The sequence below is a fragment of the Cucumis melo genome, chromosome 2 (genome assembly GCF_025177605.1).
Source record: "Cucumis melo cultivar AY chromosome 2, USDA_Cmelo_AY_1.0, whole genome shotgun sequence".
NCBI lineage: Eukaryota > Viridiplantae > Streptophyta > Magnoliopsida > Cucurbitales > Cucurbitaceae > Cucumis > Cucumis melo.
The window spans coordinates 3,193,110-3,213,629 of NC_066858.1; the positions used below are offsets into that span (position 1 = coordinate 3,193,110).

Sequence of the window (20,520 nt, forward strand, 5' to 3'; positions counted from 1 at the left end):
TCAATAAATGATTTATTAATTTATTAAATATTTATTGTATAAACTCTATATAATTCTTAAAAACTCCTTAAGTAGCAATCAATGAATGTAGTATGAAAAAATTTCTAGTATTGTATTCTATATTATGGTAGTACTAGAGATTTCCTCCAAACCACGATGATCATTATAGTATCTATACTGTAAGAAATCAGTATTTCAAAACAACTATCGAGTAGTCCATTGGGCTGAGATCAGTTCAAGCCCAATGAGGCCCAATGTCCAAAAAGGCATCCAAGGGACTTTCCTCTGATGGGCCCAACCTGGTGAATATTTTAATAATAATATATTTTTTAATGTTGTATTTTTTTTAAGTAATTGAAGAAAATAATTTGCTGATCACCCACATGTTAAATTACTAAAGTGGCCTCATACTCTCACGAGGCTATTTACGTTGCAAATTATTTCTCGTTTCTCGTTCTCACCTAATTGTACTCGTTCTTGTCCAAGGTTAGAAAAAAGTTTCTCACCATGTTGGTGTTTGCCATTAATGTAGTCTAAACGAATTTGTTTCAAGAAGTTGAAGTGTTTAGATGTTGAAAGTACTTGTTGTGTATTGGTTCCATAACTGGAGGTGTATCTACTAGTTTCGTCGAAGAACACCACAATCCAGCCACCGTAAAAAACTTTTCCTTCGAGAATTTGACAATCACTCTACTCATTGGCTCATTTCCACCACCTTCAACCTCCATCAATAATATGCGATGAATAAGAGGGCTTGTTGAAGACAATATTCATATCCATGAATCGGTCAACACACGATCCTCTTGAACATATCAAGTTGTTGTTTTGTCAACTTTTCTTTCACAATCCTACTTGCAATCTTGATATGAGACGCTAGGCAAGTAACTTGATTGGAAAAACGATTCTCCTTGGCAATTTTGACATTTGTGATAGTTTCTTAGAAGAATAAGAAAAAGAGATCAAGTATAGAAGAAAACAGATGTTAGGCTACAAATTTTCAATTTTGTCTTTTTCTCTCCCTTAAGTTCTCATTTCTACTTCATGTTTCTCGTTTGTCTTCCTCGAGTCTAAAACCCACTTCTGTTTTCACATTTTTGTCTCTCTTTCTCGTTTTTAAAACCTATTTCTCGTTTGTGAATCAATTGGTTAATCTCTGAATTGTTCATTGTTTTGAGTAAAATGTGTGAAATCTCCTACAAATGTAAAATGTATGCCCTAACACTACATACTAAATCATATGCATGAACCAGAAATAGGAAATCGAAAATGGGAACCAAACAAACGTGTTAACTTCACCAAAAGCTTCTAGGGATGACTGTTGTGGGAGACGACCAAACGACAACGAGTAGATTAGTGGCAAGGGCAAAATGACAGAGAATGTAAGGAGGGAGAAACAAACGACGGAATTTTGGCCCAATGAACAAAATGTGACAAGAGAGAAACGAAACGTATCTATTTAACTTTAAAATTTTCAAACAAGCAAAAATACTTTGGACGAGAATATGTACCATCAGGGGAGGATAAGAAAGGAGAGATAGAAACGAGCATTGATTCGCGGTGTAATGGCCTCATAAGCATATGAGGTTAGTTCAGTAATTTCACAAGTAGGTGACATCAACAAAAGGCCATTAGATATTATGATTTGAAAAGTAAGCCAAAATTCATTTGAGCCTCCAAATAAAGGTCATCCGACCAAATTTTCCAAGAAAAATGATGCTCTAAAGAGATAAAACATCACCGCAAAACATATATTTAATCATTTAAAATTCATTTTGATGCTACGAAATTGAATCTAAAAGTGTAACCTTGAAAACTAAATTAACTTTGGGTTATTAAAAGTGTGTTTTCAAGTGATTTTAAAAAACACAAATGCGGTTTTAACGATTTTAAAATCATTGTATTTATCAGTGTTTTGTTTGCATTTGGTACTTAGACTTGAAGATCTATACATTTTACATTTTTTCATTCACAATATGGTCGGTTCCAATTTTCCGCACTAATATATATTAATTAATTTAAAATTAATTTTAGTAGTGATGCAAAAATAGAGACATTTAATTAATGATATTTATTTTAAATTAATTAATAAACATTTAACGATAAAGATTAACAAGTGGGTATTTAGTTTTAAAAAATAGATCGTAAATATAACTCTCGAAACTAGTGAATCAAATTGATAGAAAGACTCCCTAACATTCTTTTAGTTCCCAATTATCACAAGGTGAAAGTCAAGAGAAAAATCCTCCAGAGCAACTATCTATTTTTGTGCATTCTACCAAATTGTTAAATCCATCAAAATCTACTATATGATAAATTATACTTATTTTATTTTTGTTATCTGTGTGATACGAAACAAATGCATCAAAGTATTATTCAAATCAAAGAAAAATATTTAGGTGTTATTCCAAATAACATCTATTTTTTATCTTTACGCATCTCACCAAACTGTTCAATAGTAAAAAAAAAAAAACTTCTACTCTTTTTAGGTATTTGCATTGAATTACAATTTAGAAACAACAATTAAGTGGATAGTCATGACATTTTTTAAAGAAATTACAAATATAACAAATTTGATAGGCTCCTTTGAACTATAAGACAGACTCATGATTGAGGCAACTATATTCTAATTATAAGTAAGTATGATATATAAAAAAATAGAATTGACGAACAAAATTAAAATTGATCAAATTGAAGTCAGTTAGAGAAGATGCGAAGTTCAACTAATGTCATTTTGGAATAAATTCAAATCGATTTTTTTTCAAAAAAATTTCAAAGAGTAACATTTAACAAAATTGACCGACCGACTAGTACTCTTCAAAGGTCGGAGTCGATTTGAATATTTACTAAATTGATCATAAAACATTCGACGACAGTTTGGTTGAAAAACAAATCAATGCACACCCCTAGGAGTGCACATAAGCCAAGTTGGGGGTATTAATCATGGACTCGGGTTGACAAAAATTGAACGCCGACCCAACCCAACCTATAATTTTTGGTTTGGGTCACCGGGTTGCTTTTTTTTTCCTCTCTCTTTCATAATTTATATAGTTTTTTCATTATTTCTTTTTTCTTAAAAGGTCGTATGTCCTAAAAAAACATACAAATGTCAATTAAGCTAAGTTTATATTGACATTTTTTTAGTGTTTACTATCAAATACATGAAACCTAAGTTACTTAAAATCCAAGTCTACATTCATATTCTTTCTAAAGCATTCAATACAAAATTTAAGTGATCTACATTCAAATTCATTCAATAATAATAATAACAATAATAAAATCAAATTAGGTCGACCTAATTACTAAAACTTATAATCCAACTCAATCCAATATATATATATTTCTAAATTTTACAAACCAATCCAATCCTTACGATTTGAGTTGAGTTATCGATTTTTTAGAAGCTCCCGCCAATAACTAGACACTAAGGAGGAGTTATTATTGTTTTGAGTTAACTTGTACAGTTGATTATAATAGTTTGTTTACGTGTATATATCATTTTAGTTTGAATTATAATAAATATATATTTGTAATATAAATTATTTTAATTTAAAAAAAAAAAAGATGATTAATGTCAAATATAAGTTTTGAAATAGTATCACTTTCCAAGGCATATCCTATCGTGGACAAATCCATGGCCACGAAAAATTTCTTCTTCTTCTTCTTCTTTCCAGAAACCATGGCCAACAGTCTTGGCTCTTCCCATGTCCCTAACTCCCTCCATTCCGAGTCCAAGCTTCCGCCATGGACCTTCTCAAACTCTCTTCTTCTCCACTTCATTTCACTCCCAAATTCGACAAACCCCAATTTCCTAATCAATGTTTGCGGATTCCTCTCTTCCCCTCATCGTCTTCTTCCTCCATCAACCGGCGCAATCCAAGATTCAAGCTCTGTGCCATCACATCATCCGCCATTTCAACCCAAGAATCCGCCAACCCGTTTCAGGTGGAGGCCGAGAGTGAATCTGGAGAGGAGAGGTTTGATTGGTATGCACAATGGTACCCGATTATGCCGATTTGCGACCTCGACAAGAGGGTGCCGCATGGCAAAACGGTAATGGGGATTGATGTGGTTGTATGGTGGGATAAGAATGAGAGTGCATGGAAGGTGTTTGATGATTTGTGTCCACATAGATTGGCTCCGTTGTCTGAAGGAAGGATTGATCAGTGGGGGAGATTGCAATGTGTTTATCATGGTTGGTGTTTTAATGGTTCTGGTGACTGTAAGTTCATCCCTCAGGCGCCTCCCGACGGTCCTCCGGTAATGAACTGATTCTAACCGTTTTTCTCGTGTGAAATGACGTTTATCTTATGTCTTTGTTGTTTACTGTTTTGGTTAAACTAGAGATTGAACATTATGGTTGTTTCATCCTATCAGTGAAATTATTCAGATGTTTCTCATAAAAAAAGAAAAGCTTTGAGGTTGTTTCTGTATAATGTTGAACTTTTATAGAGTTTTAATCAATCTTTGAATTGGATTTTGTCTCTGATGTTGATCTGACAATGACAATTGGTCCATTGGACTAACATTAGTTGACATAATTGAGTGATGCATGCAAAAGAGATGTCATATGCTGTTTGCTGCCACTTTATTTTGTTCAGTTTAGATTTAGTTAACAATGTTAGCGTTAATGGTAGAGATTTCATGTGGTCAAACACTTCAAAGTTTGATACGTTTCTAAAGTTAAATATAACACTTTAAAACGGAATCTTCTCATCTCATCGTATTTTGTATCTTTATAACATAGTTCCACAATACATCCGAGAAACTGTGCTTACTAAGAATCATCATTTTTCATTTCTTTAAGGACAAATGAGAAGAATCTAATTTTTCTCAATGGATCTATTTTATATTGTATATTACTGTAATCAAACTTTTTTTGTTTTTTTTTTTAATGTTTAAAGTTGTATGCCTAATTTTCATTTCTACTCTATGATGAACTTGTGGGGAAAACTTTTGAAAAACGCACTAATGATTTAACTTAGATTTCAGACTTGAATTTTACCATCTGTTTCTTTCAGTGGATATTATTCTACTGGTGAATATTGTTTCTGAATCTGATGGCACATTACGATTGGAAGTGACGTATTCATAAGTTACCTAGATAGTCAAAGTTTAAGATTGTTAAGGCTCCGTTTGGTAATCATTTTGTTTTTTGTTTTTGGTTTTTGAAAATTAAGCCTATTTCCTCCCTATTTTGTTTAATGATTTGCGCCCTTCTCAAGTACAATGGTTGAATTCTTTGCCAAATTCCAAATTCCAAAAACAAGCTTTTAAAAGCTGTTTTTTTTAGTTTTCAAACTTTGGCGCAAATTTTTAAACTATTAGTAAAAAGTAGATAGCAAAGAATGAAAGTTTGAGGTGGAAGCAGTGTTTATAGACTTTCATTTTCAGAAACATAAACAAAAAACAAAATGATGACTAAACGGGGCCTAATAGATTTAGTATTGTGGTTATATTGGTCTATTTTTAGTATTTGACATTTGGACAAGGTTTGCAATTTTTCTTTTGGTGATATGTTGCAGGTTCACACATCTAAAAGGGCATGTGTTGCTGTTTATCCTAGTATCGTGCAGAATGATGTGTTATGGTTTTGGCCAAATAGTGATCCTCAGTACAAAGATATTATGGTGAAGAAAAAACCCCCATACATCCCTGAACTGGATGATCCGTCATTTACCAAGTTAATCAGTAACAGAGATCTTCCCTATGGGTATGGAGTGATAAATTGTCACTATGTAGTTTTCTGCATTCTATTTAACCTTAGTTAGTCTAGTCGTTGAGGAATATGAAGGAAGTTCTGTTATATGTGGAAGAATTTGGTGTGGAAATGTGTGGATCCAACTGGCGTAGAAAAAATGTGCTCTTTATTCTTTTCTTCTCTATTTCCACCAAAAGAAGATCGATGGTAAGCTGAAGATATTTAACAGAAAGACCACATTCTTATTCTTCCAAGAACAGTCTAAAATAGTCGCTACATAACTAATTTTCTCAGTTAAATATTGTTTCTGTTAGGTGGATCTCATTGTAAAAGACCGAACCAAAGAAGTTGAACTGTATTAGTTAACAATAAGATTGATGTATTAACAGGAGATCTAGTGCAAGAGACGACATCTCTGTTTACTCAACTACTCAGTCTTTTTGCACTTTCAGGTATGAGATTTTGACTGAGAACCTTATGGACCCAGCACATGTCCCATATGCTCATTATGGGATAATGGGAAGACAACAACCCAAGAACAGATGAGTATTTTGGGGTGAAAAAAAACTATTTATTATTCCCCCCCCCCCCCCCCCCCCCCCCCCCCCCCCATCTTTAATTGGATCTGATGCCTAATATCTATGGATTTCACAGAGAAAGCAGATAGAGAAGGAGGAAAACCAATCGACATAGTTGTGAGAGACTTAAATATAAATGGTTTCATCAGTAACCAGGATCTGGGAAGTAGCCAGTTTTTTGCACCATGTGTATTTTTCACCTCTTTTAGTCTACCTTCTAAGAAAACAAATTCCAATCGCCAAGACAGTGGAGCTCTCTTATCGGGTGAAAACAATGCGGTAAGAAATCTAAACCTTCTTTGCAAGTGGGCCACGTTTATTACTCTTTTGCAATATCTAAATTTATATCTCTCCACTATTTGGTATTATCATTATTATGTATCTTCTTTGGTTGTATCAGGTTGCCCCAAACACATCTCAGAGAAAAGCGATGCTAATATTTATGTGTATTCCTGTTGGTCCGGGTAAAAGCAGATTAATATTTGTATCTCTAAGAAATTTTGCTGTATCAATTGACCGAATTATTCCAAGATGGATATTCCATGTGGGACAAAACCTCATCTTAGATTCAGATTTGTATCTTCTTCACATCGAGGTAAAGACTATCATATATTCAGCACATTTCTTGAATTTCTCGAAGTATAGATCATACTTTAACAATGGTTGAGTTATTCCCCTTCAATGTTCAGTACTTCAACTCGTTGATAATATTTGGAAGTACTGGATGGTTCAAAAGTTTAGGGAATTACTCAGTATATGATGAAACGAACTTCAAAGCTTACCCTCATTATATGTGATGGCGATAGCATTAGTGTACTTGAAGAGAAAAGAAAAACATTTTATGAATGAGCCCTTTTAACTTTTTCATTCTCTCTTTCCTTCATTTTACATTGCCGTTCAGCTGTTGGAAAAACTTCATCACACCATTAAAGATCTCTCTTCTTTTCACTGAATTGTTCTTGTACTGCACTTAATGGACATTGCTTGTTAAGCTTAAATGTTGTCTTCATTAAGTTGCTAAAAAAAATGAGGCTTTGTAAGTTCATATTCTGATATTCATCAGATAAACATTTTGAGTACATTTTTACAGGAGAGGAAGATATTGGATGTCGGCCCTTCAAATTGGCAGAAAGCTTGTTTTGTGCCAACCAAGTCAGATGCTAAAGTAGTTGCCTTCAGAAGGTGGTTGAACAGATATTCTGATGGTCAAGTTGATTGGAGAGGCAAGTTCAATGGCATTTTTCCTCCATCGCCTCCCAAGGAACAGCTAATGGATAGGTAACTCTCACAACTTTGTAATGTTAAGTGCACACTCATTCATTTCAATGCATGAGTTAGAAACTCCAATTTCTAAGAGATCGTGGATCAAATATGGAACCCATGATTTGCCTGGCTTAGATATAACAATAATAATATCGTATGAGTTTCTGATTTCAATTGTGTTTATCTGCGTGTTTAGTCAAAATACATTCAAGTTGACTTTGAAATCCAATTCATACTCTGCCGAAGTCTCATTATGTGTATGAATGAGGCTTGACATACTTCCTCTCGCTCCAATCAGAAACATGAAGATCTCTTTGATACCCATTTCCGTTATCCTTATTCATTGAAACTTGTGTGATTCAAGGGCTATTTGGGGCTATTTTGAAATTTTGTCTTTTGCCTACCCGAAAACATAGTAAAATAATGCTTGGACTACTACTTTAAGTAGTTTTTCCTTCTGTTTCATAGCTTATTTTCACAGATAATCGAACCTCTTAGAGTTATCAAATTTCATACAATTATCTTTTTATTCTCACATGCCACTCAAAAATTAAATGGTTAATCTAGAACAAAACCAAAAACTCTTTTAGATAACAACCGTTAACCAATTCCCTAACTGCACTATCGTTCATTTTCAGTCGTTAGGATTTAAACTGCCACCAGTTCCTTCAATTCTACCTATCACTTTTTGTGGCTACATAGACGTTGAGGTCTTAGTAAGAGTGTTATTTTTTTGTTATGTTGTATATGCTGACATTTGTAAATGAAGTGTTGAGCTAAACTAGATTCGACCATAGATTCTATTGCACTTTGGGGTTGGGAGTATATCGTCCTCACAAACCATCCTAGAATCAGTGGGTGTGACGGTTAGTGTGAGTTTCACTGCTATCAAAACTTCTACAAATGATGTGAAAATCCCATGAAGTTCCCTTCCTATCAAGTTCTTGCACTTTGTTTTATATGTCTACTAAAGTCGATATTTTTATACACAAACAAACTGAAAGTTGACGGTGGAGGGACGTTTTTCAGGTACTGGTCTCATGTGGTGAACTGCAGTAGTTGCAAGGTGGCATACAAGGGTCTGAATGCACTAGAAGTTGTGTTGCAAGTCATCTCCATTGCTTCACTTGGAATTTTTGCAGCTACAAAGCAAAGTTTGGTATCAGGAGCTGCTAGAGTTTTGATGGTGGCTATGGCTATACTCTGCTTTGCTTCTTCAAGGTGGCTTTCTCATTTCATTTACAAAAACTTCCATTTCCATGATTACAATCACGCCCTTCGATGAAATTACCATCCTGCCCTTTGGTAAGGATTCCCTCAGTTTGAAAGATTTTATAGAATGCCTGCTTTCTTTCTTTCTCCCTCACACAAATAGAAATTGTATAGAAAAGAACCAGATGTATGTATGCATTTATGAAAGGAAACTTAAATAATGTTATCTTTAGTTGTTGGTTAGGTATATACTATTGACTGAAAGTTAGAGGTTCACAAACATTTAATGTTGCGTTATATTGAGAAAAAAAGAGACTAGAGAAGAAAAGTCGTACGTTTTTTCCTATAAATTTCGAGTTTAATTTCAATTAGTTTGAGTTTCAGTCCTATAAGTTTCGAGTTTAGTTTCAATTAGTTTGAGTTTGAGAAAGTATCTTTTAGATACTTAGTTCCGAGTACCGAGTTTTCATATTTGATTGTAAAATTAGATCCTCGCAGAAATTAGATCTATGATCGAGTAAAAGAGAAACTTTGGTGCCGGCTGGCGTCACCCTTCCACGTGGCTTATTTTATGGTGCCACGTGTTACTTTTATTTTTAAATTTTGTTCTCTTTCTTCTTCAATCCATCTCCTCTCTCTCTCTCTCTCTCTCTCTCTCAGTTTTCTTTAATTTTCTTGATTTTTTTCATCCAAATTTCAATTTCACTTCTTTTTCCTTCCTTCATCTCGTAGTCGTTCTGTGTTCTTTTCTACTTGGTTTTTCTCTAATATTTTTGGACCTTTCTTTCTTGATTCCTTTCTCAATCTCCACTTCCATATAAACCCTTTTTCTTCATCATGAATTTTTACCTTTAACCTCTCTTCTTCACCGTAAAGTTGCAAATCTCTTGTGGGAGATCGGTAAAAGATTTGATGGCTTTGGCTGTTATAGTTCTAATACACACTAACAGAAAAGGAGATTTTAATTTGGAGTTGAAGAAGAGGAAAGAACTCAAAAAGAAAATAAAAGAAAGTTGGAGATTGCGATTGAGATTTGAGGAAAAAGTGAAGAATAATAATAATAATAATAATAATAAATAATACAGAGAAAGGGGAGACGGATGAAGGAGAAGAAAAGAAAACGAATCTTTTTTTTTAAAAAAAAAAAAAAGAGAGAAAAATTAAAAATGACACGTGGGCCGAACCTAAGTTATGCTCTGTGTAAATTTAAAAGGTCCAATTTAACTCTGTTTTAAGTTTTAACGGTTCAATTTTTACCATATTTGATGTTACAATTGTAACTTTACCCTACTATAGAGGAGTGGTTTTTAACGTTTATTGTGAAGAATAATGCCATGGGATGTCGACTTTTTTTAGTGAACATTTTAGGATAAGAGATGAGTTATTATAGTATGTTATTATAATTTGATTGGAATGGTTTGTGTTTAGTGTATAGATTATTTTAGTTTTGGTTATAATAGTATGTGTTTGGTGCATGGACTATTTTAGTTTGATAAGAAAACCGTGAACATTGTAGCAAAGAATAAAATATTATGAGTGTCAAATAGTAAAAATAGAAGCAAATAGACCTTAATAAATTGAAAGTTTTGAAATACTTTTTACTGTAGCTAATTGGAGACATTTTACTATAACAAAAATAATGTTTACTGTAACTAATTGGAAACTTTTTACTATACCAAAAGATGATTTTTATCATACCTTTGATGGTTGAAAAAAAAAGGCAAGAGCGACGCCCTGCCACTCCTACTCTTACTCCCTGTTTACTACATAACTTGCGAGGAAAAAGGATCATTTTTTATATTTTATTAAAGACTATTTTTAAATATAGTAAAACAAATCAAAATATTATTTGTAAATATTTTTATAAATATTATAGTTTATAATATTTGTAAATATTTTTTAAAAAGCTATTAACATATATATATATATATATATATATATATATATATATAATCAAAATATTTATATATATATATAATTACCCATAACTTCAACATAAAATCTCACGAGATTCCAAGATAATAAAACATAAATAGCCAAACACAAAAAGAAAGCTATTAATACACTTAACTACAAAAAGAAAGCTATTAATACATTTAACTACTAATCACGTAGATTTGTTATGAGAGCATTTTTAATCTTTATTCACTTGTTTATTTTTATTATTTATTTTTCAAATAAATGTATTAATGCAAACTTTTGAAAGCTTATAGTTATCTATGTAATTAGTTACTAACAATTTTTATCCATCTTTAAACAATAAAGTATATTTGAACGTTAGGCTTGGAAGTGTTTTTGAAACCTTTTCAAAGTCGAGGATGCTTTTTAGACAAGACATAAATGGTTTTCATCCAAAATTAAATCTTAAATATATTTTTTAACTCTCATTCCAAAATTTGAAATTTAAATGTATTTCTGGAACTTTGAAAGTTCAATAATGTTTTTTAAATACAAAGTTTAGAGACATTTTTTATGTGGATATTTCATATTTTGAAAAAGGTTAAAAAGGAAATTGTCAAATTTTTAAAAAATTGATAATATATATATTTTTTCTATTTAAAAAAAAATACAATCACGAGGTTTTGAGTTTGTTGTTACACTTTGTGGAGCTAAGGGTTGAAGACCTGCCAAAACAGAAGTATATTAACAAAATGGCTAAGTTACAGATCTCGCTCTCGGATGTGCAAACAGATGTAAAGTGCCTCGTCCTCCCTAGGACAAAACAACCTCTAATTCATCCATAGGAACTACACTGGAACCAATCGATATACCAACACTCGTTGGATACTTAGTTGCTTAGAAAACTTAAGAACAAAATAGGATAGAGTAAAGGAGACATAAAAGAGGAGAACTTGGGGGAGAATAGAAGAACTTATGTATATAATGATGGATGATAAAATGAGAAGGGAAGACATATATATATATATATATGTAGCGGATGAGGGAGCCTTGCAACAATAAGAAGTTTATGACGGAACAGTCAAAAATTGATCCAATGGTTGGGATATTATGACGGTCAAAACAGTTTAGCATTGAATGCCTATCGATTGAAACAATTCTATTAATGGCTCAACGGTGACAAAATTAAATATAAAATGTTTAGTAATTAAACTAGGTCCGACAGTTTTGAATAAAAAATAAAAACCAGTTTCAAAATACTTTTTGTAGCAAAAATATTATTTTCTTCCATACCAAACCTTGGGGAGATATGGACGAAGTGCCTATCTCTCCTTTCTCTCTAAAACATGGATACCCTTTGGGACCCAAACCCACGATTGAATGTGTGTATTTGAAGAGGCTTGCATGACGTCGGAATACCATCCTAAATAAAATTATATAATATTTTATTTATTTATTGCTTTCGGAACAAATTTTCATGAACAGAGTTAGTGGGAAGCAATTTTCCATTTTCCATTTTCCTCTACCTGTTTACTTGTCGGTGAAATCATAATGTACGAATTCTGTTCATCTTTACCTCAAAAGCCTTCAAATTTGTGTTCTCCGCAACTTCCGATCCAATCCATTCCCTTCGATTTCACTCTTTAACCTTCAAAAAACCATCTCATCTCACCACTTGATCCCCAAAGGAATTCATCTTCAGAATCACCCATGGGAGTTGCGACAATCTCTTCTATTCATCTACTTCACATTCCAACCACACTCACACTCAACCCCCCGAGATCGAGATTATTATCTTCCAGTTTCAAGATCACGACGACGCAACGGAATGTGTTGAGGAAGTGCGGATTACTCCACACGGCCATGGCGTCCGACGACGTCGTGACTTCGGAACGACGGACGATGGAGGAGGAGAAGTTCGATTGGTTTTCGGAGTGGTATCCGGTGATGCCGGTGTGCGATTTGGACAAGAAAGTACCGACTGGGAAGAAGGTTTTGGGGTTGGATTTGGTGGTGTGGTGGGATAGGAATGAGAATGCGTGGAAGGTGTTTGATGATAGTTGTCCACATAGATTAGCGCCATTGTCGGAAGGGAGGATCGATCAGTGGGGGAGATTACAGTGTGTATACCATGGATGGTGCTTTAATGGCTCCGGTGATTGTAAATTCATCCCCCAAGCGCCCCCCGACGGCCCTCCGGTAATCATTTTAGTCTCTTTTCCTTTCTAATGTTTGTTTTGGTATTACTTCAAAAAAAAAAATTTCTTGATAACGAGACAGAGATGTTTTTGAAGGAAGTTGAAATTTTGGACACTCCGTTCTGAAAATTGTTCTTTTTCTATTTTTGGAACCTATGAAAGTGATGGTAATTATAAGAAGCTTTTGAGGGTTAATCACTTTTTTTGGAACCTATGAAAGCTTTTAAGGTTTTGATGATTATGTTCATTTCATAGTTTTAAAAATAAAACTTTTTTTATAAGAATAGTCTCCAGTTTGGTTCTTTATAAGAAGTACATTCTTAGTATATTAAATTTTTAAAAAATAGATTTGATTTCTCATATAATTTTATAATTTTATTTTAAATAAGTATATGAATAATTTCTAAAAATCATATCCTCTCTAAGACTATTTTTTTAATTTTAAATATCATATAATTATTTTTTAAAAATCAAATATAAAACAAAAACTAAAATTAAAATGATACATTTTGAAAAAAAGTCCGATAACTAAAAGATTCATGGAAAAAAAACATATATTCATCAAAACCCGGAGGAGAGAGTTCTTTTAACTTTAGGTACCTTTTTTATGGAATCTTACTATCCAAGATGAGAACTTAGATTCACCTAATTTCTTTCAATTTTTTTTTTTTTTTTTGTTAATCTTTTCACAATTTAAAAATACCAGAAATTTGGAAAGATAATGGGTAAATCAAAATTCTGATAAATGTAAAATCAAATTAGAAATGGGTAGAAACATAAATTATAGGTATAAGAAATTTGGGAAGATTTCATAATGTGGGTTTGTCCCATGCAAGATTATATCAAGAAAGCCTATAATTATCAAATATCTTAAGACTTTTTTAGTACAAATTTGCTTGTAATGAACACTAAGATCAACCTTTCTTGGTAAAATTTTGGTTGGGATAAAATTTGTCCCATTTATGTTTCCACAAAATTTCAAATTGATTTATTGATTTATCTAAATGACATTATCAACTATCTAAATGAACTGAGAAAAGCTATTTTAACAGTTTCTAATTGAGAAAATAGGAAAAAGAAAAAGGGAGGAGTCCATATTTGGAAGGGTTAACCGTTGCAAATCTCTTTTTCTCCATATTTGGTTGATGTTTTTTCCCTTAGGTGTGTCAGCCTTTTCAGTGCTTTGCAGCATTAAGTTTTAGCTGACGAGTTCTTCACGGTCGCTATCACGTTGGACAGAGTTGCGAGGTAGTTGTCTTTCACTTGCTGGGTCTTTTGTTGCATTATTTATTGGAAGGTGGAGGAAGGGTTGGACCCATATTGTCTAGCACTGTGATTTGGTAGTACCTTTTAAGATTCCTTTTCTTTTTTCTTTTTACTGCAGACGTTTGGTATGACGTTTGTTAGTATCGGCGATGTTAGTGCTATGATTGAGGACTGCCTTATGGGAAGAAGGGTTCTGTGTGTGTTTTTTTTTTCTCTATAAATATGGCCGAAGGGGTTTGTTTTTGTGAGAGATGTAAATTGGTTGGGTTGGATAACACATATTTTTGGATTGTTTGGGTCGGTCCGAATAATTGGAATAATATTCTCAAGCCATATGGTTGGATTGGGTTGTCGGATTGTATTGTTCCGCCAACTCGAAAGCAATTCATTGACTTCAAATAAATAATTTGGAAGCAACCTATCAGAACGCCGGAGCTGACAACGCCGACATTCCGGCTCTTGTGCCCTTTCCATTTCTTTTGTGAATCAGAATGAGAGTATGATAATCGGATGTCTTTTCACTTACCGCTGCCCACTGGTCGGAGATGAGTGCAGTGAGGCCGAGACGAGAGGGTGAGTCATATATATAAATATATATAATTCAGGTTGGGTTGGGTCGTTGAACCAAAATTTTAACCCCCAATCCGAGACCCAACCCAAAAAAAAAAAAGGAATAACTCAATCCAACCCAAATTTTAAAATAACCTAACCCTTATCACATGGGTTGGATAGTTCGAGATGTCGGATTATTCTTACCTCCCTACTTATGGGAGTCTTTTAGGGAGAGCGGAATAGTAAGGTGTTTGTGGGTGTTGAAAGAAATTTAGGAAATTTGGTCCCTAGGGTCCCATTTGGTAACGTTTTTGTTGTATGTTTTTTGTTTTTTTGTTTCTTGTTACCTAATTCTTTTTTTAGAACAAAAAACATGAATGTGCATGATAACTATTTCTATTATTTTGTTTCTTGAAAAAAAGAAACATAAATAGAAAATGTGTTTGATAACTGTTTTTTGTTTTCTGATTTTCTTCAACATTTATTTATTTTTTTTTTTTTTGTTATTTTATTAACATCTAACTCTTAAACGTTAAAAGAAAATATGTCCTCCATTAAACATAAAAAATAAAATTATCAAAAGTTTATTAATTTAATACAAAAGAATTACCCGTGCACAAATAAAAATAATAATATAAACATAAAATTGTATGTATCCTTCAAAATTTTGTATATCTTCAACGATCATTGATTCATTGCTAAAGTCATTGAATATATTATCTTGATGATCATTCTATCTAATATAATTGTGAATTGTGCAACATGCTATCATTATATATTTTTTGTGTCTTGATCGGGTACGGAGATATTTGCTTAAGAATAGGAAATCGAGCCTTCAACAGTTCAATGACATTTCAAAGTGAAGAATGTTGATAGTTAAACCCTTCTTCTTTACCTCGAGGGCAATGTCTCTTTCTCTAAAATCTCGTAAATGATTACTTTGATCATGAAACGGTGCTAAAAATCCTGACATATTTGAATATTCTGAATCGACAAGATAGTATTAATATGCATATAATAAAACAAATAAAAAATTATCATTAAGTCATCTATTTCATTTAAAGTTCTAAAAACCCTCTTATTATTCTCGGGGTTATTGATGCGTTTAAGAAGTATGCGAGAATCATTAGCCGATCATTCCCAACTAGACATAACATACGTGAATAACATATCAAATGAACAGACACACATCAAATGATATCGACAAGTTTGCTCATGTTTCTACGTGAACTTCAATTTCATAGGAACTATCTCGTATAGTTGGAGTCCTTGTAAAAGGAGCTCCCTTTTATGTAGGCTTGTTTTTTTGGAATGCTAGTGTACTTTTTCATTTTTTTAACTAAAGTTGTTCCATTAAAACAATAACAACAACATCTTTAACTTCGAAGCATTAGTTGATAGTTAAGACATCTCTTACCATAGAGTAATTGGTCTGAATTCTCACCTTCATATTTGTGAAGTAATGTTTTAAAAACATGCACATATTATATCATATTATTGAGAATAACCATTTTGAATTCACAAATATTATGAACATTTACCTCAATTGCAGGTTCACTCGTCCAAGAAGGCATGTGCCGCTGTATATCCGAGCACGATGCAGAACGGCATAGTATGGTTCTGGCCAAACTTGGATCCCAAATTCAAAGATATTATTATGGAGAAGAAACCTCCCTTTATTCCGGAGCTAGATGACCCATCTTACGTCAAGTTAGAGGGCAATAGGGATATGGCATACGGGTAAGCATTTCAGTTCTTTTTTCTGATTCTTGGTGCATTTTGAAATGTCAAATGGAAAGAGCTAGAGCAAAATGAATCAAAATTCTGTTCACTCATTCTAGTCAATGTTTCAAAAAACTATTTAGGCTTATGCCTTGAGGCACAATTTTAAGTTTTTGCCTCGAGACTTATGCCTTCTTTGTTGAACCATAAGAGGCTTATGCCTCTCATAGAAGATGCTTATGCCTTCGTCAAAATGCATCGAGGATTAAAATCTACATGCCTCGTCTCTAATGATTAATTAGAAAAAGATTAGTGATTTGCCTGACTTTTTAAAAAAATATTAAGGTTTGAGGTGTGACAATTTGAGTTAGGACTTCTTTCATTGTTTTTAAGGAAAAAATTTGTAGTGTAAATCAGTCCTATTAATGATAATAGTAGTAGTGATGATGAAGATATCCTTTTAGAATTGTTTATTAAGTGAAAATTGTGGGGTGAATTTTCTTTTCACACTTTTGTATGACAATCATGTTTAGCAGACTACGGCATACCAATTTAGGACTTTTTTAAAATGCTTTTTGTTCACTGGAAAAGTTTCAAGACTGCGTTTAGCATTTTAAACCATCGATTCTCGTGTCTGAATTTAGAGAATAACTATCTGTATGCATTCATGGATCAAATTGGCGCTGTCATTGATATTCACACCATGATTTCCAAAAGATAGTTAACGACCTTCGTAAGACTAAACCGGTGTCTGAATGAAAACTGGAGTGTAACAAGAAGGTGTAATGCTTTTGTGTAATTGTTGACGTGATTAGCCTCTAGATAATGTTTTGGATTAGAATGAGAAGGAAACTGGTGTTGAGGCCGTGGACTGTTGAATATATCTTAATTCATTCAAGTATACCGATGATTTAATACGGTATAAGAAAAGTAAATTGCAAGTTTGAAGTCCTATAATGTCATTTAGTAGTGATATCCTAATTCGATTACTTTGTCATTGAAAATTGGAGTTTCCAGGTACGAGGTACTGATTGAAAATCTCATGGACCTTGCCCATCTTCCATACGCTCACTACGGGATAATTCCAGCCCCGCCACCAATGAAAAACAGATATCATTGCCAACTTTTTCTTCTCAACTCTTGCATTTGAAGATCTTACAAGGATTGCTTTGACTAACAACAAGCATGCGTTCATTCATTCACAGTGAACACTGATAGGGAACGCGGCAGACCGCTCGAAATGGTCGTTGAAAAGTTGAAAGCAGATGGTTTTGTTGGCAAAGACGAAACGCTCCGTCACAAGTTTTTTGCACCTTGTGTCTATTATTACTTCACTGATCCAGAGCTGGTTCAAGGAAATGTAGAGAGCTCCAGCAAGAATGATGGATCTTTATCGTCAACTGCAAATGTAAAGGTATATTAGGAACATCATTACTGCATTTCCATTGATAATTTGTTAAATCATCCATCAACTCAAAAGTTGGTGCATGATTGACTACAGTAAATTTAAATATATCAATAATTCAACACTATTGAAATGTCTTGAATCTGTTATCTAACGCTCCAAACGACTCACTTTAATAGAGCCTCGGGGGCAATGCACCCAAAACCTAATTTATATCTGTATTTATGCTATTCACACTATTTACAATTTTTGCACTATATGAACTCTCTAACTCTACTAGCCCCTCGGAATCCGTAATATGATATTTTCTCTCTTACAATAAATTGATCTCTGTAAACCATGCAAATCTTGTGTTGATTTCTCTGTTCTTTACGGTTTCATGCTTTATTTGGCTGTTGATTTCCACACACTTCTCCTCGTATGTGAGCTTGAAGTTTTATAGAGGTTCAAATTTAGGATCTTGTACACTTATAATATGCTAAATCACCGGTCTAACCTAAAAACGTAAGCTGATAGGTTACGGCCAATTTCATTACAGCAATTCTTCAACAGCAATCTAGACTTGGATTCTTAAACTGCACTTTCTTGTTTTTTCATTTTTGCTGGTGATTTGATCTGATTCATGAAAAGTTTTGTTGGTTTAGAAACCGCCAACTGAAATCTCAAGAAGAACATTCTTGGCTTTTTTCTGCATCCCGGTTAGTCCAGGTAAAAGCAGATTGATATGGGCCTTCCCTAATAACTTTGATAAATGGGTACACTCTATTGTCCCACGATGGATGTTTCATATAGTACAGAACTTGATTCTAGATTCAGACATGTATCTTCTTCGTGTTGAGGTAAGACGTTCATTTTGTTTGTTCATATTTTATTCGCCTTTCAAATACAGTTCCTAATGAACTTTGTTCTGAGTTTTAGGAGCATAAATATGAGGAAATAGGCACTTCCAATTGGCATAAAGCTTGTTATGTGCCAGTAAAATCAGATGCTTTCGTTGTTGGATTTAGAAGATGGTTGAACAAGTATGCAGGTGGTCAAGTTGATTGGGGAGGCAAATATTCTGGCTCTCTTCCTCCGCTTCCTCCTAGAGAGCAAGTGTTAGAAAGGTATCCTCTAATTTCTAAAACTCATCTTCCGTACTATTTTTAGAGGGGAAATTTAGTCTCCGTACCATAACGGTTTTGTTTTTAATTTTCTGTTTTAGAAATTTTTGCTTGTTTTCTCCTAAATTTCACTATGACTTTTACATTTCTAGAAGAAAAGCTTGAATTGTTAATCAAATTACAGAACTAGAACAAGTTTTTGGAAAATACATTTTATAGTTTTCAAAGTTTAGTTTGGTTTTCAAAATTATTGGTGAATAGTGGATAACGAAATAAAAAAGGTGATTACAATGTGTTGCGACATTTTAAAAGAATTGAAAATATAGCAACATTTTGATCTAGGAACTTTAGAGTGGGCTTCCTAATCACAGTTGGTTCAGATTTCGAGTTTCACCTAATACATGGGGAGATGGATTGTTAATCCCTCCTCATCTTTTAACGTGAAATCTCTCGATTGATGAATTTTGCCAATCCTTCTAAGTGTTGTCAATTATACTGATTGTATTCAATGTTGTATGCCTTATATGTCTATCTCTCCATCTTGGTGTGTTACATGACAGAACCATTTTGAATCCCCTACTCATCTGCTTACGCATTGTTGCTTGCCTCCTAATTCAGGACACTATTTTAGATGCTTTTTAGTCTTTAGCCTACTCTGACAATATTTTTGACATCTCGGCCTCCCTTTTAGTGGGTTATCCACTTCATGGTAATTAAGACTGTTTTGCTGTCCATTTTTGCGTGCTTTTTTCTCGATGTTCTGAGATGAGTGTAATAAGCGTCTCTTTAAAGATTCATCTTCTTGTTTTGATCATAGTTTTATGGATTTAATTTTGTCCTACTATTTATAAACTTTGATCTTTCTTATTTAGTTTTCAATTAGAAATCTCTTTTGTCATCACTTAGAGGTGTTCGGAGTCTCTCCTTATTTCATTTATTCAACGAAACTTTTCTTCTCTTAAAAAAAATTCAGGTACTGGAGCCATGTGGTGAACTGCAAGAGCTGCAATGGAGCATATAAAGCTCTGAACAAAGCTGAGGTGAGTCTTCAGGTGATCTCCATAGCTGCAATTGGAGCTTTGGCATTGACAAAAAGTGGTGTAAGTTCAGCAAAAGTTAGAGCCACCATTTTCATCATTGCAATACTCTGTTTTGCTGCTTCAAAGTGGTTATCACATTTCATTCACAAAACTTTCCGCTTCCATGACTACATTCATGCCTTGGTTTGACTCTTTTCTTCCTGTCTTTCTTCATGAACAACTCACTTATAATCTATCTTCTACCATTAAAATCTTCAAGTTCAATAAGTAAGTCGATCCTATCGACCAAGTTGAATATTCGTACTTTGTTTACTAAGTTGTACTCAGATTGACATTTTTATAACGATGATTCAAGTTTGAAATAATTTTATTATTATTATTTTAAAATGTCTGGTGTTTTTTTTTTCATTATTTATATATATATATATATATATATATTAAATATTCAAATCTCCAAATTTCAATTTTAAAAAATATCTTTTCTATTAAATATTTTTCTAAAATTCCAATTTTCAAATTTTAAAATTATCTTCTCAAATTTCAAATTATTTAAAAAGAAAAGATTCAAAAACTAAGAACTCAAA

The 20,520-nt window shown here is 33.1% G+C and overlaps 2 protein-coding genes across 2 annotated transcripts; both read left to right on the forward strand.

Moving 5' to 3' along the window:
• The first annotated feature begins 3,627 nt into the window (after positions 1 to 3,627).
• Positions 3,628 to 8,983, forward strand: LOC103492435 (protochlorophyllide-dependent translocon component 52, chloroplastic-like). Its single transcript, XM_051081412.1, is given in 7 exon segments — positions 3,628 to 4,257; positions 5,523 to 5,710; positions 6,151 to 6,244; positions 6,355 to 6,555; positions 6,677 to 6,871; positions 7,367 to 7,554; positions 8,569 to 8,983. Coding segments are annotated over 7 exon segments (1,638 nt in total). The 5' UTR covers positions 3,628 to 3,741; the 3' UTR covers positions 8,825 to 8,983.
• A 2,908-nt stretch (positions 8,984 to 11,891) lies between these two features.
• Positions 11,892 to 20,309, forward strand: LOC103492438 (protochlorophyllide-dependent translocon component 52, chloroplastic-like). Its single transcript, XM_008452810.3, has 7 exons — positions 11,892 to 12,849; positions 16,219 to 16,406; positions 17,406 to 17,498; positions 17,592 to 17,802; positions 18,438 to 18,632; positions 18,712 to 18,899; positions 19,870 to 20,309. Exons 1-7 carry the CDS (start codon positions 12,361 to 12,363, stop codon positions 20,123 to 20,125), a joined length of 1,620 nt encoding a protein of 539 aa, XP_008451032.1. The 5' UTR covers positions 11,892 to 12,360; the 3' UTR covers positions 20,126 to 20,309.
• The last annotated feature ends 211 nt before the right edge of the window (positions 20,310 to 20,520 follow it).

Coding starts and splice junctions, on each gene's coding strand:
- LOC103492438 (XM_008452810.3), top strand. CDS start 12,361: ATGGGAGTTGCGACAATCTCTTCTATTCATCTACTTCACATTCCAACC. Junction 12,850..16,218: donor CGCCCCCCGACGGCCCTCCG/GTAATCATTTTA, acceptor CCTCAATTGCAG/GTTCACTCGTCCAAGAAGGC. Junction 18,633..18,711: donor TGTATCTTCTTCGTGTTGAG/GTAAGACGTTCA, acceptor TCTGAGTTTTAG/GAGCATAAATATGAGGAAAT.